Below are 23,217 nucleotides of genomic sequence, written 5' to 3' on the forward strand. Positions count from 1 at the left end.
ACATGCAGTATGCATCGTCGGGTTGTTCTTTGCATGGGGTAGATGCTCACTAATCAACAGACTCGTGTGCTTGTTACAGCATCTTTTCAACCACGTTTCATCCATGTGTCACATTTTAGAATTCGTCCAGGTTTTGATTTTTAAATTGCAGTTGAATAAAATGTACGCAGCTGAGGAAGACTTACTCTTTAAGGAATCAGCTTTATTTTATTATCAGTTAACCATGGTCTTTCCAAAGACATTTTGTGACAAAAGTGATTCATTACCATTTAATAATACGGCACTTCAGTGATTTCTACAGTTAAGAGATGCCCAAGGTGCTCATGCAGATGTCTTACCCTCTGATTTCACAGCTTTCAACAGTTCTTATGTGCTAGCACATTTTTCCATGAGGTCATAGGTATTGTGGAATACTGTCTGTCACAGTAATTTGATGTGTTCTGGTAGCTCCATTCTGAATATGTATTAGAGTGCCTCTGGTAGACTTGTAAGTTCAAGATCTCTCTCTGCAAGTTCCTAGTGCAATAAGTTAATCCAAAAATGACTAATGATAGGGAAATAGGGCCAAGGCACTGAAAGGTAGTCATGCACTTAATTATCTCACTAAATCAGAAACTGTGCTAATAAAACCTTCTTCAGCCAAAATATGCATTAGAAATGACTGTGTTTAGCAATAAATGGGATTATTGAGCAGGGAGCTCTAAACACTATTTAAATAGGCAGCAGAATATTTTGTAAGATTTTGAAAAACGTAGGCTGTATATGAGGTAATACTATTTCTTGTTTTTAAATACATTTATTTAAACTATATGTGAAATTGGTAAATGTAACAGTGTGTTAGATTTCTGGTGTGTTGGAATGTGGCATTTACAACTGATACTTTAACTTGGGTATCTGTAATTGTCTATGTTTTTTATTAGATTTTTCGTTTTTTATATATTAATTTTCTGTCATTGAAGTCAGTTGGTCAGTTTTGAGGGAGAGTATAGAAGTTGTCTTTCCACTTCACCCTCCCTATATGAACTGTGAAGCTGAAGGATTAGGTATAGAAATTGTCCAATATTCTTAGGTGAAGTTAATTTCTAGTTCAGTAGTTTCTTTGCTGTTTCTTCTTTGTATTGCCAGAGTTCAACTTCAGGAGATGATACAGGAGTTGAAAGTTTACTATATTGTTTTATATCATTCCTTATTTACCAGTAGGTAAAGCTACAGGAGAGGCACCAAGTTCAGCTTTATAAGGGTCATTGCATTTGTCATTATAATGTCCATGGCAAATTCTTTCTGTGTTCTACATATAGGTCTTTTGTAGGGCATGTTAAACAATATAAATATTGCTGTTATTAAGGAAGTTTATTTTACTTGCAACTGTATATTGTTTACTGTACTGAAAAAGAGCTTATAAACTTCATCTTAGGAAAGACCAGACTAGATATCTTGTGCAGTAGCAACTGAAAATCTTAAGCATAAAATGAAGGAAAAATCAGCATAGAACTTTCAGTTGGGTTTGTTTAAATAAATGTGAAGATGCGATCCACTTGTTCATGTGAAAGAAAAGGAATTTAATGAGGTTGATCATACTGCACATAAAACCATTATCAGGAAAATCGACATTTTCAAATCGATGGTTAATTAATGGACAGGAGCACTGTAAGGATATATAGAACTGAAACGCATGCATTACTCGATTGTTAGCTGTTCACTAGCCTCTTTGCCTAAAGGCTAAATTGATTTTTTAACTTAATCTGTAATGTTCTGTGAAGATGCTCTTGTTCAAGGTTTAAGTTAACTGCTAGTAGTCAAAATATTTTTGGAATAATGGCATAGAAAGAAAAAATCAATGTCATATTTCAAATATGAAGAAGTACCTAGTCTGAAATCTTTGACTTTGAGTAACTTTGTCACAAGAGTGAGAACTTTTTTCGTCTCTGAAAATTGAGTGTGGTTGGTTTATGAACCACAAAACTATCAAAAAAAAAAAGTTTTCTTTTCCTTTTGGTGTGTAGATTTGACACTTCTGTATTTTATCTTTCTATGATACGTGTAGAAAGCTGACCAAATTCGTCTCACACTATTGGAGACATTTCTGTGCAGCAAGAAGGATGTTACAACATCAGTCACACAAATCATATGATTTGTGAAAGTGAATGGAAAACATATCAATTTAGTCTTAAAATGCTGCATAGAAAGAAGTCTTTGGGACATTAGATGTTTAAATAAAGCTTTTGTATGTAAAAAATATCCTTTCAGTCAATCCTGTCTGAATCAGTCTATTCCTAACACATGAAGACTTCTGAAAACCAGCAGCTATGTATATGTATTAGTAGAGCTCCTAGTCACACTTCTAGAATTTTTTTCAAGGAAATTTTGTCGTTATTCTAAAGTAGAACTCTTTCATCTAGCTTTGTGGACAAACAAACAAGTTCCAGGTTTCTGATCCAGAGAGTATTGAAAGACATCTGATGCCTTTACAGCTGTGTTAGTGGTAGCATAAATGTCAGCTTTTCTGTTGTCCCAGTTATTTAAGTTCAATATGACATAACTGGTGTTAGGAAATGAAGTAGGAATAACTGATTAGGTGTTCAATGTGCTCTCAAACAGAGCTGGAATGTGTTTCTAATGGCTTAGGATGGGGTTTTTTCCATGCATGTTTGGAAATGTGTTTGATTAAACTGTTCTGGTTACAGGAAATTAAACTTAGTTAGTTTTAATTGATTTACCTGTTACTGCTGTTCTTGGTGTATATATTCTTCAGCAGCACATCGGAAGTAGATACTGAAAGGCCTTTTGATGCACTGTGATGATGAATCAGTTTGGATGAGCAGTCAGAAATAATCTCACTCTAAATAGTAACTCAGGATGTAAGACTAGCTTCCTTTTTCCCTTTGTCCTTAGGTCTTCACTCAACTAGATAGTTTATCTCTGTTACCCACATCAGTCACACTACTGAAAAAAATTACTTATGTATGTAAGAAGGAGGAAAAAAACACATTCACTCTGACAGAAATATCTTCACAGAGATGGGGGGACTGTTCCTCAGCCTGTACTTTGTATTGCATACAGGCAAATGATAACTACTGGACTAACTTGAATGCATTTTTTGGGAAAAATTTGCTGCCAGCTTCTGTGCCTTTCATCTTCTTGCATCTTGCAATCTGCTCCCTCATTTTGTTATCAGTACATTTTTCCAAAGTGATCAGCACCTTTTACCAGCCAGAATTCAGTGATCCCCCCCTGCCTCACATGATTAGTGTTTTGATTTTCACCTGCAAAAGGGCTTTAGCTCAAGTCTGCTGGTGCTGACTGCTCCACTGCATCTTCCATTGTTATAATTAGCTCCTTTTTTTTTTTTTTTTTTTTTTTGTTGCTGTACCATCTGATCACTCCATGAACACATTATATGAAGTCTTTTAGTTGCTTTCTAAGGTCTGCTTCTCTTATCTGACTGGCAGAAGCAACCATCTCTGCTTTGAATACAGGTGCATACAAGCGGTGTTTTGTTTGTTATCAAACGGTTCACAATTTTGTCTCATTCATTTTTTAATTCATTGCTGGGGTATTTTAATTTGGAAAGGGATGTCTGGGTCAGAGGAATGAGACTGGTCACTTGAGCTTTTCCCCAACAGCTGAAGCCCATCAACAAAAAGATAGATATTTTGTGTTGGGTTTTTTTTTTTAGTGTTCCTTGAAAAGATGAGAAGGAAATGGAAAAATACATGAGAAGAGATTCCAAATACTTTTATTAGCATCTACCATATCAATGAGACCTCCAAGAGGAGGTTTTTTAATTCTGAAAAAAAAAAAAAAAAAAAAAGGAATTTTCTTGGTTTCCCTGCTTAAAAAAAGTCTCAGAAGACAATCAAGTAGCTGATGCAAGAGTAGATCAACAGCAAGAAGAATTGTGGCAGTCATCAGAAAGAAGAAACACAATCCAATGTCTTTTAGTTTTTTGCTAGCTGATAAAGAGCAGATAGTGAGAAAATCGTTTACAGGTCTCTTAAATGTAGTGAGACCTTTTGTTCAATGAAGGAATAGGAAATTTGGAACAAGCTGTTGAAAGTTCTGCAATTGCTTTTCCTGTGCACTTCAGGACCTTGATAGAAGTATTGATGAGTCCTGCTTAACAAGGCAGTAATTTTATACTTGGATCATAACGGACTCCTTATTCTTCCTGAGATCACAATCTTTTATTCTTTTACTTTGCAATTTCTACAAAAGGGGACCTCATATCCTCTTTTTCTCTGCAGAATATTGAAAATTTCATGGGATGCTGTAAATAGAATAGCATAGATTTTAGCTTGCTTTCTTCTTTTATAGATAGCTAGATTGCAAAACCTGCGTGGTTTTCAACGAGTGTTTATACTCTCTGTTGTGTTTAGTGAATTTTCTGGACACATTTGTAGATTTTTCAGTGCTTTTCATCAAGACATGAGTCATCCTAAACAAAATCAAATAAGCATTCTGAATTTATTGCCTTCTTGACCCTGAGAAGATATCTAAATATGCATTTAGCCCCTTGTTCCTTCTGTTTTGGGGAGCACCATTGTGAATAAAAGCCAGAAGTTGTATTGGAAGTAAATTGCAACAATGATCACAATTTACTTTAAACAGATGGATAAGAATGTGTAAGTAACCTGGTAGTACATTCTGTGCCAACTGTACATTTTTAAGAATTGTACATAGTGTGCCAGAAAATAATGCTTTACTACTTTCTTTCTCAAATAATTCCATACTCATTTATTCTTTTCCTAATATTCAGTTTATGTTTTCCTTACTATAATGTCAGACCAATAGAATAAAATTAATCTCATTAAATATAGCACAAGTTATACAAATCTGATTAACTGCTATAGACACACACATAATTAATCTTTTTAAATAAAACTTTTAATATTTCATGAGCACCTCTTGCATAATGGAAGAATTTCTGTAGAGCATTTGCTTAGCAGCTTACTTTCCAGTAAATTGAATTTTCTGATTAAATCTAGTAGTAGCATTCCCTTTTGATCTGGCCACTATTTTCTGCCAGCTGGTCAATATTACTGTTGTTGTTGCTAGCTCCTGTGTTGCTATTATGATGAAATTCTAAAGAGGTGACTATAGCAGCAATAACATTCAAATCTTCTCCATCTATTAAAAAATCCTGTCAAGCAAGAGAGCAGTGATAACATTATATTCTGTTGAGTTCAGACCAAGTGTAGTTCTTTGCTTTTATGCCTTTATAGATTTTCACATAATTATTCCTGTAATTTTGTATAATTAACATTATTTCCTAGAAACAAGCTGATAGAATGGGTATGAAGTAATTATAGAGATAGGTAGATAAAAACTTGACAGTTGATATTGTCAAGTTGATAAATGATAATTGAAGACTGAGTTTTTTCAGTCAAGTGCTTATGCTTTTTACTGTTATTGTGTCTAAAAAGGAATGAACCAGCACTACAAAAAGTTACTAATGTTATTCTGTCAGAAATTTTTCAACTGGCAATGATATAGTGGTGTGTAGGATGATCTTCAGTTACGTGTGTGTGGTAATCCTTTAACTTCATATTCCTGCTGCTCCTTGTTTCACTCTTTTCCACACCCTTCAAGAGCTTCTATGAGGATGCATCGTAGAATTCAAGAGCTTCTATGACGATGCATCAGTGAGAGGATGAAATTGTGCTTTGAGTCTCTTATAAAAAATGCAGCCTTTTGCAGAATAATACTTTAAATGTTACCCATTAATTCAGAATAGTTTAAAGATGCAAAATATATGGAGATCAATGGGAGCAAGAGACCTCTCAAATAGTGGGGCCACAAGTGGAGTATCTAAATTTCCCAGAAATACTCTTTCATCACAAGTGAAAGGTAGATAAAGAAGAGTGGCATCAAGATGAACTGATTTTCATCTTGTTCTTATAATAAAAATGGTTCAGCTTAAATATAGCAGATTTAACAGAAAAGTGCACTACAGATATTGGTTAAGATTTTACAGCATTCCTTTGATGTTGTCTGACTGCCCTCTTCAGGATGACAATGAATGTTAGTCTGCTTAGTGATAATATCTGTTTCTAGAAGTAACCAATCTAATGCCTAAATTGCTTCTTTTCTTTTTTTTAATTGCAAACTGCCCATTGAGTAAGGGTGTTAAGTAGTAAATTTTACTGAGTCAGGTAATAAGGGTGGAAGTTGAGTTTTATTGTGCTTCATGTTATTTAATTCTTTGCGGGAATAAGCGATCATCAATTTTCATTTTAAGGCTTGGCATTTTATGATTTTTTTTCATGTACAGTAGATTTCTAATATTAGACAACTGTGCTGGAGTTTTTATGTAATATAGTTCATGTCTAAGGTTGATCTCAGTTATGGAGAAATGGGGAAGGTCTTATGATATCTGTGATCCTGTAAATGTCTTCCCCTTCTCTGTTCTCTCTTATATATGTTTAGTGCAGAGTTTCTCTTGCAGCAAACAGATTTTTGCATTTACAGCTTTTAAATAGTGTTCTGCACCATGAAACACATAGAACTGTTTTTCTAGAAACACTGTTTTGAGAAAAGCTGCAAAACACATTTCTACTATTTCAGAATCTTACCGTATGCAAAGCTGAGTTGTCAAGTGGTAAAACACTGGTTTGGACTCTACAGTGGATGTGATTAAACAGTAATATGGAAATTAGCAAAGGAGTCTGTCTAAATGAGAAAGTACTGCAAGCATTCCTTCGTTTTGGGTTTTTTTTTCTCCTGAATTTTTGTTGGTATAGATTTGTCCTGCAGAATAACCTGTGGTTTTATGGCACTGTGTGTTTAGAGGATGTAATTGCTACTATTGTCCTGGCATTCCCTTTGTCTTTCCCTTCCTCTTAGTAAATTCAGAGCAAAATTGTTTGTTTTGGTTTGTGTTCTCTTAGGGTTTTTGATGGACTTGTTGGTTGGTTGTTTTTTGTTTGTTGTTTGGTTATTTTATTTAGAAGGATATTTAGTAGCAAACTACCTTCTAGTGCTGATAGAAAAGATTATATGTTGTATAAAATTACCACATTTAAAACAACTTTTAGAGAAATAGTCTGGAGTTTTTTATGCTGCTTACAAGCCTACTTTTTATTTCGTTAGGATCATTTCCCCAGTGCTTAGCAGTTTCTTTGGCTCTCCTATGGCTGTGCTATTTTAGGAACATACTGCTTTCACCTTTGTGTGTTATTTGTCCCCTGGTTTCAGAATTCTTTATGTATAGCTGTTTCTAACAAGTATATCCTGATAGCACACTCAAGGGCCGCATAAGCATATCCTTGCATGGACCTGCTAGCAGATCTATTTGATACTTGCAACTCAGACCAGTCCTATTTACTGAGACTTTAAATATGCAAAGCATTACTTTTTCTTAATATCATCTTGGGATTTTTCTTGTGTAGTTTAATTTTACGCATTTCTAATTTTGGAGGTGACAAGTTCGAAACAGAAAGTTGCTTAAGGAGCTGAAACTTTTTAGTTGATTGTATGTATGTTGAGAATGATACTGCAAATGTAATTCATCTAACCATTGCAGCTGATTATAGGATATTTTTTGCAAGTGAATGGCGTATGGATATACATTTGTTTCTTTTCCTTAACAGGCAAGCTAATGAGGAGTATCAAGTGCTGGCTAATTCATGGCGCTATTCATCTGCTTTTTCAAACAAACTGTTTTTCACAATAGTGGATTATGATGAAGGGGCAGATGTTTTTCAGCAGGTAAATGTTGAATACTGTAAAGCATTGTAATTTTTAGAACTACATGTCAATTTGTTAAATAATACAAGATAAATTAGTTTCTGTTTGCAGGTGTGTACCCCTGGTTTGTATACAATTTCCTCCTGTCTAAAAACACAGCAGTTTATGTGACATTAGTGAAGATAGACTCTTCTAATAACCATTTCTAGTATTTTCAAACTGTGGTTTATAGTCTATGTTTATAGATTGCATTATATGTCTATATATATGCAACTTTTTTTCTAAGCAATTGTTTAGGCTATTTTTTTAGAATGAAACACATTGTAAGTAACATTTTCATTTAAAGATTTCCTTTATTTTCTCTTTAGGGAAAAAAAAAACTCTTTAGTAAAAGAGCCTTTTAACTGCTTTATGTAATACAATATTCTTCAGCTTCAGTAATATTTAGTCAGGAAATTCTTCAGGGAAAAGAGAAAAGGCTGTTTTACATTTCATTTGTTAGCTGTGAAGAGTAAAAGTTGGAGAATAGTTTAAGGTCTGCTCTGAAATTGAGAAGTCAAGGAAAAAGGCATCTCTTGAAAATGAATACTAAATACTGACATGCTTATCTTTGATACTTGTCCATTGATTGAAGCTAAAAGTACAGATTAGAAGGAGTAAAACTTTGAAGTTATCTGTATATTTTAAATACCTTTTAGTGAAGTGTGTGCCTTAAAATGTTCAGGGAAAAAGATTAATATGTCTTTTTAAAATACTTACTTTTAAAAGTTTAAATAGTGTGTTTAATAAATATTTTTATTTCCAATTGAAATATTAGAATACATTGTTTAAAGAATGGTTATTAGCAGCGTAAGATTTGCTTTAAAACGTAAAGATTTTTTTGCTATAAACATTAAAGGCTTTATAACCTATAGAATATATAGACTGGAGAACTTTATATATGTTGTAACCTGCACGGGTATAATAATATAAAATATTTTGTTCAATCTTGCCTTAAGCCAATCAACATGTTAGAAGAGTCCAGTTCAACTTATTCCTTGTGTAACAGGGCACAAATTCAGTTTATTTCAAATGGTATGCATTTAAAGTCATGTTTACACTTAGACAAAATTAAACATAAATATGTAAGGGGTTTTTTTAAGAGACAGAGTGTTTAGACTTAAGTTATACTAATGACTATTTCAAGGTGGATTTAAGGGAAATGCAGAACTGACTTTACATTTATGTGTACAAAGTCATGTAATACTGATACCAAAGCAAAAAAAAACCCCAGAAAGTAACGTGATTTTGATTTTTGCTGCTTTTGCCATGTTTATAGAGAAATGATAAAGCAGTTCCAGATCAGCTACCTTCAAACGCTATACAATGTCTGAATGTTTCTGTATCTTATAAAATATTTTATTTAACTATTTCCCAACATGTGTCTTAGCCTTTCTTGGAATATTTTTTATTTCCAAATAATTTCAGTAAAGAAGAGGGCTATTTTTTTTTTTTTGCTTAGATGGAAAATATTTTAATAGTTGGTAATTTCTATTGATAAATTCAGCTTTGTACTTGATTCAATATAAAGTTTTGCTAATGTGGTGTGAACTTCATTTTTTAGGAATTAAAAAAAACTTACTTCTATATTTAAAAAGCTCTATATTGCATCATCTTTAAGTATTACCCCTGATTTTGTTTATGTTAATTTTCATTTTTTCAAGTGTTTTATTTTATGATTTCAGAAATGGTCTGAATACAGAGGAATTTTATGTAGTAAAATTGTATTTTCGTATACTATCTTGCAAAGCTGAAGTCAAAACTTCAAAAAGCAAATGTATATGTAGATCTACTTTTTTATCACTTTTGAATATTTTTTAATATACTGTGAATAGTTCCAGTGGCATCAACACATGAATTAACAGTAACTTCTAGGGCAAGTTATGTAGTTTAAGCTAGTTATCCAGTTGTTTTTGGATTCCAAAAAAGCCTAGTCACTAGTGGTTAGTCTCTTGTAGCCAAACAATGCCAAGCTACTTTGCTCCCCTAGAATTATAAGTTAATGTACTTTAATAGATTGGTTGGGTGCACGGTCTCTGTTTTAGCAATTACAGGAAAGGTCTTACAGTGTGTGAGAACTTTAAAGCATAAGATACTCTTATATAGAAAAGCTTGTGGGTGAAACATTCTAAATAATTAAACATCCTGAAGAATCTACTGGAAGGAATATTGTGAGCGCTCTTTCTGGAGGACCATCTATGAGAATATTTTAAAAAATGTAATGTATGGAGGCAAGTGATATTTTTATGCTAATTAGATTTTATTGAGGCTATTGTGGTGTTATATTTTGAGGATAAGGTTACTGATTTTTTTCTTGCTGTTTTTCCTGGTTTTGTAGCTGAATATGAACTCTGCTCCGACTTTCATGCATTTTCCTCCGAAGGGTAAACCCAAGAGAGCTGACACATTTGACCTGCAGAGAATCGGATTTGCAGCTGAACAGCTAGCTAAATGGATAGCTGACAGAACAGATGTTCATGTAAGTCTTTCAGCAATTTTAAAAGTGGAAGGTAAATGTATCTTTGTGGTTTGAGACAGGATGACGATAAATTCCATCTTTCCTTAATAACTTTCTTTGTCAAGTGAGGGTTTTACAACACTTTAAAAAAATAACAGTTTTGGTACTTGTGGGAGCTTCTGCAGATTATATTCCATTCTTGCTTTGTTATAATCTAATTCTGGATAAAAACAAGCGGTCATAATTAGTTGTTACTAAATAAAATGTGCTTTAAAAAACTATATACAAAACACTTAGATTCGAAGGTAGCTGCTTTTAGTTCAGACACAACCTGCAAATCTTTTGAAGAAATAATGTTTCAGACTGGCAAATAAATAATGTTTCACAGTTCCAAATTAAACATGAAGATTTTTCATAGTATGTGCTCATAAAAGAAAGTACTTTTTTCCTTATTGAAGTATATTTAGGGACTAGTCTTGCTGACTCTGAAACCACATTTCAGGTGCTCTATTATGTTTGGTGCTCCACATAGAAGATGATCTGTATGTAAGCATTTATTATAATCTGTATTTGCATTTTTCCTTCCAGATTAGAGTGTTCAGGCCTCCCAACTATTCTGGTACAATTGCACTGGCTCTTCTGGTATCTCTTGTTGGTGGCTTGTTATATCTGCGAAGAAATAATCTAGAATTCATCTATAACAAAACTGGCTGGGCCATGGCAGCTCTGGTATGCAGATTTTCCTTACTAATATGTTTTTTATTAATTTCTTATATTAGCATACATTTTTTAATTATTTACAGGGTAAATTAAAAACCATTGCATTAGTTAGTTGTTGAGAATGATACTGTCAGAAAAAGATTCATAATCCAGATTTTGGGTCTAATTCTCATAAGAAGTGAGTATCAGTTACTATGAGTGACTCACTGAAAATTAGCAAATTCTCTGAGAGCTGCAGTTTTTTATTTGAACTTTAGTATGAAAATATTTCCAATAATGGTTACTGATGTTTATGGCTATGGTTCAACTTGCCCTTTTTTGATAAAATCCAAAATGTCAATCAATTGATTTAGCATAGATATTGATGTCAGACTATATAACTTTGGAGTAATGAAAGTTTGAGGAAAAAAACCCAAAGGCTTATATGTTTCTAAGACAGTGATAAAAGAACTGAGAAACAAAGAAAAAGAGGAAATTGTTTCCAAAACTGGTTTCAATAGTACTGACCTTAACATTCTCCTGGTAACCAAATGAGTGTAGGATGATCTTAGCTCTGAGGAAAAACTAGATCTAGCCAAGTGTGTTAGAAATATTATTCAACTAAGTCCTCAAAACCGTAACTAATGAAGGAAGCTTGAATTTGCTTAATAGTGTATTGCACTGTGTTTATTTACATGGTGGTTTTCAAATAACTGAGTAGACTGATGAAAAATGTGGGATGTGCAACTTAGTCAGCTGTCTCAGTTTTAAACAGGAAATAGTATTCAGGGATGGTAGATGTTGGTATAGTGCATCAACAAGCACTCATTTCTCTGATATCCTTGTGACTGACAGAAGAGGAAAAATCTGAGGAGAAGCATCAAAGGCTTAATTTTCAGGGACATGGCATAAGAAGCATGGGTTTCAACACTAGAATAGTCTGTAACATTGAGTCCAATCCAGTATTTTACTGTACTAGTAGTTATGTCAGTGGAGAACAATACTTTGTAGAAATTAATCCACATGTTTTTTGCAATATAAAAAAAGCTTTTATTCTTTGCCATTTAAATGATTATTTATTCCCATGATCATTTTAAAGACTTTTCCTCAACTTGTATCAATGGGAATTAACCTTTCTTGAAAGGACATGGCTATGATTTTATATGGCATATGAGTTTTGTTTCTACATCAACATTTATGTTTCATTTCTCATCTAGGCTCCCTTTCCCAAGAAAGCTTGCACCAGGTGGTCTTTGAGGTCTTTCAACCTGGGCTATTTTATTGTTCTAGGTGTTTTAGTTCTGCTAGACTTAGGTTATCCTAAAGCTGGTTTTTCCTTTTCAATATCATATTACTGGTTTGCTATTCTGCTCTGATTCAAAAATGTGAGAAGATATCTTCTTTTTGTGTACTGTCACCTGATGGGCCTTTGGCAGGCTTTATCTCATAAAGGTCAAAGATAAAATTACCTAATATCTGGTAAGTTCTAATTTTTATGCCTAGATTATTAATAAGATCTTAAGGAAAGCTCTTTGCCCTGAATTCTTTAAGATCTGGCATTAGTCTTGAATAATGGCTACTGACAATGCTGTTTTTTCTCATGTGCTGTCACAGCTTTTCCTACTAGTGTAGGAAAACAACTTTATTTAAGCAGTTTGTTAATCTACACCATACATTGAAGAAGGAATACAGAACAAGTTTTCAAATAAACCACCACTAAGACTAGATTTCAAGTAGAATGAACTTTCCTTTTGATCTAGAAAGCTAGGATCAGAATGTCTTCTCTGTTCCAGGATGTCATGTGGAATATACCCAGATCTAGCTCAGAGTTTTGACATGTCTCTCCCGAAGTCTTTCTTGTTTAGTTCCATATATTTTTCTAGGCTACCATTATTTTTCAATGATAATACTTTCTAAAGATGCTTTACCACCGGTTAATCTCACATTTGATATGTATCAGTCTAACTTTTTTTAATTTCTAATCTTTAGCAAAAGCCTGACTAAAGCAATAATTATCACAAGAAAATAGATACTTGTGTAAAAAAAAATCAAATAAAGATATATAATCAATGATATTTCTTTTGTTTAACTATGCAGCCTGTCTCTGGAGACAGCAATTTCATCTCAATTTCATACCTCAGACTTTTCAGATGAAAAGTTTGTTTCAATGTTCTGGAATTGGTTTTTTTTTTTTTTGTCTTGCAGAGGTTAAAAATTCTTCAAATAGTAGAATCATTCCACTACAAGCTGCAATAAATAGTTGAAGATGTAATAAATTGAGAAAATGAACACATCAATTTTTTCTTAGAATGTTTGCTATTCTCTTTAGAAGAAGCTCAAGAGTTTCCATCTGAACACTCTTAATTGCTGTGTAGAAAATCAATAATGACATTCAGCTGAACTCCTGAGGACAGATCCAAATGTAATCAAATATTTTAAGAAATGTATTATTATCATTCAGTAATTGTCATCCTGCTGATTGTATAGACAAGCAAGTAACAAAAATGGCCTAACTAAAATGGCCTAACTAAAATGTCCTATATTGTTGCTAATACTTTTCCCTGTAAAATTCTGTTTATTTGAAAAATTAATAGCACTTGAAGGATGTTTTAGGAAGTGGTCTTATACTAAAAGTATGTTGTAATTATGGCATTGAGCCTATGCTTTACTATTTTAATTGTGATTGTTCTGACTTCACAATGTAGTAAAAGCCCCATACCCTGTAAAGTGATGGTTTAGCAAAGATCATACATTTACCAGTCGTCCTTTTGGTTTTATTCAGACCTACACAGACGTACAAGTTAATTTTATAACTTCTTCTTGGTGGAATTAGCAGGGACTCCAGATTGCAGGCTTTTGGACAGATGACTTTAGTTAATGACTAAAATTTATTGTGATTCATAGAAGAAAATGGGCAGTCACTAATATAATACTTATTATTATTATTATTATTATTATTATTATTATTATTATTATTATTATTATTATTATTATTATTATTATTATTATTATTATTATTATTATTATATTTTTTATTTTTTTATTTTTATTATTTTTATTATTTTTATTATTAAAGATAAGTGGATGGTGTCACTCTGCCTGATTGAATGATCTGTTGCTATTAGTTAAAAGAAAATTCTCAGCATAAAGAGTCTGTGCTGTTTTGACAGAAGATCCCAGAAATATTAATTTGATAACTTCATTGATATAAAAATGTTGTGTCTCATAGGCAGTATTTCCAGTAGTGTTTTAGAAGAATATTTAGGAATGCAGTTTTTAATGATGCATCTAATAGTTTTGATAGACTTGTACAAGCAAGACCACAGGGTTCACCTCACACATTGATTCCAGTGCCAGCTCACACAAGACCATCAAATTGGTTTTGCCCTCAGTATTAGGTTGCACCACAGCAATATTTGTGATTTCATCCCCTCATTGAAGCACTGCAGGCTCTTATAGTATCTTGTATGCCTTAGGCAGTTTCACTTGCAACATTACCCAGAAGAGTTTTAGGATGGCAAACCAGGATGACTTGAGTCCCAGTACATAATATCCCAAAAGATGTCTTTTGAAATCACATGTAAAATTTATCCCCTAGTTTATTTTGTGCTTTAATTCAAATTCTGCTATTCATCTATGGTTATTTTTCCCTCTGACATGCCAACACAAAGATGACAAAGGACTTCAGTCCTTAGATATTTGCAGACTCCTGTCCTTTTATTCTGGTAACAAGAAGCAATTCAGACTCTTCAGGACCCTTCATTTCTTAAGCTGAGAGAAAAAAAGGTCAGATGGTATAAACTAGGCAAGGTTCTAACAGTTTAGATAAGGAATTGCTGCATTTTAGACAACAGTATGTGTGCTGAGAGTTTCTGTTCTGTTGGCTAGACTGTCTTTTGACAGTGTTTTCTTTACCAGGCTGTTGTTTTCTGCATGTAATTTTCAGTTTTACTTTATGTGTATATTTCAGATTTGCCTATATACCTGTGGAGTCAGGGAAGACAAAATCTGTACTGAGATTGGAAGGCAGCTGCCTCGGATTTAATTCTTTTGGGCAAAATATGACAGGTCACTTGAATGAGGAGACAAAGTGTTTGTTTACTGTTCTCATAACAGTTAATGGGTATGAGAAATGTGTACTGTGTGGATACATTCCCCAGTACTTGCACCACATCGTGGATTCATCAGCAGTTATTTGTCCAAAGGAGCTTGAAGGGTCTAATGGCTACTAGTGACTTTTTCACCCCTTTCTGGAAATGAGGATAAAAAATTAATGTGCATTATTCAAAGATAAACAGACAAACAAAGGTTTCTCTGTGTGATTAGGCGGGCATCCAAAAGAACATCAATAAATTCTGATTATTAATTTTTTTTTCTTCCTATAGTTAGAGGTTTTAGAGATGTAAAATTTAAAGATACAATTCTCTTTGCTTCTGTTTTGTACTCTGTTCTTTAATTGTATATCTCTTATTGAAGAAGCTGATAAGTGATGGATTTAGAAATAGAGTACAGATCTCATAGAATGAGAGCCCTCCTTGAGTGCAAAAGCAAGGCTAAACTGGACAAGAAAGGATTACATTTCTTTAAAACAGTAATTCTGAAATGGTTAGAATTTACATATACAGAACATTATATAAATAAAGTGTGGAACTAGCTGTCATGTGTCCACTTTTTATTGAATCTATGCTTGAATTTAACTGTATTCATAAATGAATGTAAAATTTAATTATTTTTCTTACATTGCAAAGTTTCCCATGTTCTTGGGTCTAAACTTGCAAAGAAATCTCATTATTGGTTTTGTATACTATCTGCTAATAGGAAGGTTCTCTTCAAAAGGCATACTAAATGACTTTTTAAGTCTCCAGCAGTTTTGTTTGATGTGTTAAACAAAACTTAGGCCTTTGAGAAGGGGATGTATTAAACACAAATAAATAATTTGCCAAGTTTGCAAGACCAAGAAGTTTAGATATTCTGCTTATATACCTGTGAAGTTGTGTCTTGCTTGCAATTCAGTGTTCTGCTGGGACTCTTGGTGCTTAAGTTATCTTTTATCTGTTCTTAGAAGCCTTGTGATTTACACACAAATGCACCATGGGTGAGCTTAAAGCAGTCTCCCCCTTAGTGAAACTAAGGATGGAAGCCATCAAGGAAGTATCACTTGTAATTTGTTAACAAGCTCCTGCAGCAGATCCATCTACACATGGACTGTACTTACCTAGAACACCAGTGTTTGGCAACAGAGCCAAATACTCTGCTTGCTTTTATCATTTAGATGCAAAATAAACTACCTAAATCTAGAAGCTCTTAAAATAGCTTAAACCCTGAAAAGTACCCTGAACTCCATTGATAAATCAGGTGGCATGCAGCAGTTAGTGGTGTTCTTGGGGTCTGACAAGGAGAAAGAAGGAGCAGATGGAGGAAAGGGGTGTCTATAGTCTTCCTCTCTGTAGAACTGCTGAAATACAGACTCTGCTCTGTGGAAAAGTGGCATTGTGGTCAGAGATAAGAGCTCAACTTGAATCTTCTCCTTTACTCCAGTTTTCATCATTTGAACTTTGACAGGATCCAAGAAAATGGCAGAAAAGCACAATTTCTCTGCATATGAGAGTAAATATGAACAAGTTGATAATTTGTAGGAATTAATTTAGAAAAGTTTCTAACTGGGAAAAATCAACTCACATTAATGGTTAGTTTGGAAATATTTGGATCCCAAAGATTAGGATCCTATGGAAAATATGCCATTTGTGATGGTAAACTGATTGTATATCAGTGTGAATTACAGATGCACGCATCTGTTCTACAAATAATGGTGTGTATTTTACAGTGGAAGTCTGTAGTTTCCAATGTTGGATTTTTTTACACAGATGATTGTAATTGGAGAATATAGAGCACAGCAAAATGAGCTTTAATGTCAAGCACTATATGTAGCATACTAAATTCTTGCATAAGGAAAATGATGAAAATGCTCTGTTTTTAGGATACTTAAAATTAGATGAAGATTGGAAAAGGACAAGTAGGAACCTGGAAAATGTATTTTGGCTGACGAAAAAGTAATTTATAAAAACACCATAAAAGGAACATGATGGAAGGAAATCCTTGCAGATCCAGTGTGTGGTAGACCAAATTAGTTTTTTTGGTCACTAACAGTCTGAACTGAAAGAATATGAAAGATGCCTTCAGGTTAAATAACCATATTGTTGAGTCCTTGCTTTTTAGTTATGTTTGTACTTGACATTTTCCTCTCCCCACTATTGTGTCTCCTAGTTATTTCTTTTGCTAGATACTATACGGTCTCACAGTGTGGTATTTAAAGCATGAAAGATCTTCAGTAATCTGGGAGATTTATAATTTATTAAATATATGACTGTATATAAAATGGGGTAGACTCTTTTTGATCTTTCCATATGGAAGCAGATTTGGCCCTAGAGAATATAAATTACAAAGAGTAATTTAAAAATGAGAAAAAATACTTCTTATGGGAAGCACACTTTCAGAGAGGCACAGTATGTGTACTCTATGAATGTTATCTTTCCATGTTTGACTTTTCAGCTAATTTTTTGCCTTTCTAAATATCTTTCACCTCACTTTTAATACTTTCAATTTCTACACTTTTGTTCTTTCACCTAAGCTATTATGTGAGTCATCACCAAAATAGCAGTATAAATTTCTCTGCTAAAACAATCTGCAAGGTATAGAAATAACTATGTTACTCTTCTCCCAGTAATGTCACTGTATACTCTTTTCATTTTGTTGCATGTTATTATTAAAAACACAATCCATTTGCTAGCAATCATAATCAGTATGTCTTCATCTGCCATGTTATTTTTTATGCTGTTGCAATCTTAATCCTGTTTAAAGCAAAACGAAACACATTTTATATTAAAAATTAGAACCTTTTCTTATTGTAATTAAAATTGTAACACTACAGCAAAGTAGTAATTTAGCTGTATTTGAAAATGTATATTTTCTTTCTATTACAACAGACATCTCGTTAATTACGCCACAATTAAATCATTCTTCATGCATTTCTTGGTATCTCTTCATTTCTCTTATGTCATGGTTATTCTTCCACGGCTTCTCTCTGGATCTGCAGATTATTCTTTTGCTTTGGGGTGATGTGGTATTATGATGAGTTGTCAGCATTCCAGGATTTTTGCTGGGAGGAGTGTGATGCAGCTGCTTTCTTCCTCCTTGGTTTAGGGTCCATTTGGGGGCTATTTCATGCTTTGTGCTTGCTCACTGATCTGCAACAAAATTTTACATCAGAATTTACAGGGTAAATCGAGGTGATCTTAAATATGTTGGATGCTTCTCCTTTGTTTTCTTTGTTAGCACTAAAACTGTTTTCTACATGCTCCCATGTCTGTGTTTCTTTATTCACTATTGTAATATTTATAGGCTTGGGATCTCCAGTGTAATCCTGTGCATCATTTCTTGTCATTCCATACTGACACATTGTAGCCTATGTTTACACTTTGGCTGTCTCTCCTGTCATCTCATCACTGCTGCAATACATCAATATGTTGGTCATATCTCTTTCATCCTAAACAAAATAGGGGGGAAAACCTAATATGCCAATGTAATCTAAACTAGGTATGGTCACCTGGTCTTTGGAAAAATTGCTGGTTTAGCTAAATAGGTAAAACCTACCAAACAGCAACAGCAAAAAAAACCAAAAAAACAACTAAACAAAAATACCACCCAAACCCCAAATGAAAACAAAACCCAAGGCCAGGAAAGCCAAGACAGATTTGAATAAAGTTTGACAAGATTCCATAGTAAGGCTTTGTTCTTATTTCTAGAGGTAGCAATGCTGCATTTGCAAAGATACAGAGCTACACTAGCTTATATTTACTTCACAAACATGTTGCAAAATGTTTTTTAAAGAAAACACTCCAAAGGGTTTTAGTAAACCCTGGTTCAGTCAGTCACTATGGTACAAATTTTTACATTCATGATCCATCTGCCATATCTTTATGACTTTATGATGCTATTAGGAATAATGATGTACAGTAAAAATGAGCATGTACTGAACTTAAAATGTAGTTTTGTAAAGATTATCTGCACTAATAAAACAAGATATATTTAGATGATACATGTTTCCTATTTCTCTCACTTGGTAATCCAAAATACTATACTTTCTTCTTTAAAATAGTCTTAATGATTCTTGGTACGACTGGTGTTTGTCATGGACATTCTAAGGTCTGATTTTACAGTTGTCATGCATCCCTAACCTAACCTCACACTTTTTTCTGTTGGGAATTTTCAACCTTTCCAGCAAGTCAACCATTGCTATTTGTCATAGCTAAAATGAATCATAGCCATATAGGACAAATAATGAGAATTTCATAAAATAGGACAGTTGTTGTTTTTTTTTTTAAATAACTGGCTTTTTTCTGTTACTTAATTTATAATTTCAGACATGTGAAAACAAAAAGTAAGATAAATATTTGTATAAGATTTAGAAGCAGAAATATTTTAATGGCAGGTTGTATAAATATTGAGTACTGGTTTCCAGAACATTTGCAATGAATGCCTTCTACTGCTGCAAGTACTTATTGTCATGTAGATATGTAAATGTGGCATATAAATTTAGGATTATTTCAAGTGAGATTTGGAAAATCTGGCTTGAGCTAACTCATTTTCAGAATGGTAGAAATCATTAAGAATTTTGTGAAAGTAATGCATCTGAAGATACTATCCTAAAATTCGAATAGAGGTAGATGCTGTGTCTGGTTAGTGAAAAAAAATTACATATCTAAAGCAAGAGTAACCAGCAGAATGGTTTTCTGTTCAGTCCTTCACAGTAAATTAATTAATATATTGTTTTTCTTTTTTTTTTTTCTAGTGTGTTGTATTTGCTATGACATCTGGTCAGATGTGGAATCACATCCGTGGACCACCATATGCACATAAAAATCCTCAGAATGGACAAGTGGTGAGTTGGTTATTTTAATTTTATTTTGAGGGGAAAGGATGTGTAAACAGTCGCTTGCTACAGTGAGCCTACAATTGCAATACTTGCAGATCCATAGGTCTGTCTGAAAGTCTGTCAGAGTCTTAAGTCTAATTGCAAGCAGAGTCTGTTTTGGAATTTCAGATCTTTAGAAGGTGCTGCCACCTTTGATTTGAGCAATGAAGTGGTGGTTGTGTTTTTCAAACTTCTCTCTCTGCAGCTCCTAGCTGTAGTGAATGTGTTAAAAATTGTTCCATACCACACAATTCCCACTGCCCAAAGGCAAATGTAGATGTGGCTTTTGTAGAGATGTGCTTATTCACACAGTGGAAAACAAGTGTTTTGTTTTCTACATTTAGGCTACACAAACTTTTTTTACACAAACCTTTGAGGTTTGTAACCTCTTACCTTCCTCTCTCAATCATTTTAGTTAGAAAAGGAGACGCTCATGTGCTTTATACCATTTTCCATCATGTCTATAACTCTTCCACTTGCTTTTACAGAATGCTTTTTCCTGTATCTCTGTGCTCCTTCAATTTAATCTCTTTATCAGCTTTACTAAGTAGGTACCATTGACTCTTGACAAAATTACTTTTATATCCTGCTACTGCTGCCTATAAAGGATTACCTTATTTGCTTCTTCCTGCTAACAAGTTAACAAATGTTCATCAGATCTCAGAAGAATTAACTCTTTGCCTAATAGGAAAGTAAAAATGACCTTGGCTAGTTCCTAATCACTCCTCGTTATTTACCACTTTTAAAGCAATGTCTTGAGATGGAATCTACAAAACTTGCAATAACCAGGAATATTTTTTTAAAAATAATTCACAGTCCATTGAGCTATTTCCTGTTTTGTCCATCACTAGTTAAAGGAATCTGTATTACATCTTAAAGAAAAAACTGATTTTAAGCTCTCTTTGTGTAATATCTTAGTTGGAGTAGCAAAAAATGATGATTTGAAATTAATTACTGATCTGTGTTTTAGCAGGAATGAAGCAAGTATTGATGTCATAATAGAACAGGATTTCATCTGTGAACTTTGTTATTCAGATATAGATTTGATGATACATAAATAATCTCAATAGAATGCTGTTTATGAAAATTTGGAATTTTTCATTACTGCCTTGCAGGATTAAATTTATGACACTTTTCAGTGGAGTGACAGAAAGAAGAAATACTGAGTTAAAAAAACACTGTTTATGACAAATTAGTTTTTGCCATATCCAATTTTCCACACATTGCCTGTCCTAAACCCCTGTTTTGGAAGTATAGTCTGCATTTTATAATATTAAAATATTCCTAAATTTGCACTCGCTTGTCTGCATTTTCAGAGTGTGAACTCATATCCTGTGGGTCTGAAGTGCTACTACTTTGGGAATGTTAGAACACACAACTAAGTAATGGAAATAATGGCAAAAATGGTTTTAAATTCTAGATACTAATATATTGTACTGGTCAAAATAAATTATTTTCTGGCTTTGATGCATTTTATCACTTCAGGTAAGTTATCTGTGCCTCTGATTCACCTGTGTCTCCTTGTTCATATGTGTCAGTGCTCTGACCACTTTGTATGTGACAGGAAGTAAAACCAGTTAGATTCTAAGAATTAGAGGAATAAATGTGGGATTACCAAGATCCTGCTTTAATTAAGGTATCACTCACCAGTATAGTTGTCATTTAAAGCTCTAACTTGAGAAGTGTTAGAAGCTTAATAAAAGGCTATAAATCCTTACCTGTTTTACATTGTGGTTTGGTTTTTTTTTTCCTTCAAATAATACTTGAACATTTTCCTGTTTCATTTTTCTAACACTTATCTGTGTTTCTTTGAATTTGAAGCAATAAATCTGGTTATCTAGCCTTCTGTGAGATTTATTCAACCATGATAATTCACCATAACACTTTGTGAATTGTCCCTAGTTGCTGTCTTTACATCTGGATGAAATTTAACTCATCACTTTCTTTCCAATGTCTAGCATTTAGTAACAATTCGAAATTTGCATGCCAATTTTTTGCAAGGATTACTTGCATGTAATACTGTGAAACTTTGTCGACAGTCTTACCACAGAAATTGCTGGTTTTAAAAGGACCCATGGAATAGCTCACCAAGCTTAATAGTTTTATTATTAGGTTCAAAATTATGGATTCTTAATTTTTCTTATTTTGTATAAGTTAGTGGTTCAGTTCTATACTAGCCTGATATGCCAACAGACTTTGAAAATAGTAATACTCTGTCTTGACAAACTGTTCTTTGCCTCAAATTCCTCCCATTATGTGCTTTGTTCTTGCTGTAATTTTAGATGACACTTAATTTGTTCTTAAATTCCTGGGGGTTTTTCAAAAGATGAAAGGACATCTGTTTCCTCTGCTTAGACAACACTGCTTACTCTTGCCAGTATCTTGTGCACATAACATCATCAGTTCTTAAAACTTGGCTTTTGCATTGTGTTTATGATTACCTAAGCTGCTTTAACTGCATGACTGCACTCTTTGAAGCTTCGAAATAATTTTCTCTATTTCTGTGTGGTCTGTTCTGTAAAGCTGATGGTCTCTCTTATTGCAGTTGTTGTAGGTAGTTCCTTTATTCCCTACTGCTATCAGCTGATTTCAGGTTTTGAGTCCCCATGGAAGAGCATCCATTTTTATGTAGAAAGTTGAATCAGACTGTAACATTGTTTGCTATTTCAGTTCTGGTTTCGGTTTATGAAACTGTGCTAGTCTTTGACCTTGACACTTAGTTTATTTCTGTTTTACCTCTAGAGTTCTCCATCTTTTGCCAAATAATCTTGTTAGGATTGGGCCCTTATTGACTGTGTTATGCTAAAATCTGAACCTGTTTTACTGGGACTGAGAGTGACAATTAAACATTCTGTTGGTGTCTGTGTGTAAAGCCTTGTGAGACTTCTGATTTTTATTCAGAGCTTGACCTGTATAGAGCTGGTGGTGAGAGAAGTAGAAATGGAGAAAGCAATTACATGGGTTTGAACCTTCTGTAGAGGTAGCTCTGCTGCTATTTAATCGGCCTAATAGCAAAGAATTCTCACTAGATTTTCATCAACTTTTAAACAAATAGCAGCAATGGCTAAGAGAGCATTTATGTATATCCATCCATGAGTTCATGAGTTAGCTGCCTTTTAAATATTATTATTATTATTGTTATTATTATTATTATTATTATTATTATTATTATTATTATTGTTATTGTTGTTGTTGTTGTTGTTGTAAATTCTACAAGTTTTACTGTGCAATATGCTCAAGATTGCATCTTTAAAATGGTTGGAAGTTTGCTCTAAATGAGAACAGGGAAAAGGACAAACTTGTTCTAAAATGCTGAATTAATATGGTTTCCAAAGCTTGTAATTTTCTTGCCTAATCTTAAAAG

General features: G+C 33.4%; 1 protein-coding gene across 1 annotated transcript in view; it reads left to right on the forward strand.

The window, feature by feature from the left end:
- Positions 1-23,217, forward strand: part of TUSC3 (tumor suppressor candidate 3) — a gene marked incomplete at its 5' end in the record, with an annotated part of 108,371 nt that overhangs the window by 36,120 nt on the left and 49,034 nt on the right. The window contains 4 exons of the mRNA XM_084204415.1: positions 7,590-7,707; positions 10,064-10,204; positions 10,772-10,912; positions 19,731-19,820. Coding sequence (XP_084060541.1) covers positions 7,590-7,707; positions 10,064-10,204; positions 10,772-10,912; positions 19,731-19,820 — 490 coding nt within the window. The remainder of the gene's footprint in view (positions 1-7,589; positions 7,708-10,063; positions 10,205-10,771; positions 10,913-19,730; positions 19,821-23,217) is intronic.

This window comes from Fringilla coelebs, assembly GCF_963513975.1.
Source record: "Fringilla coelebs genome assembly, chromosome: 4".
Lineage (NCBI taxonomy): Eukaryota > Metazoa > Chordata > Aves > Passeriformes > Fringillidae > Fringilla > Fringilla coelebs.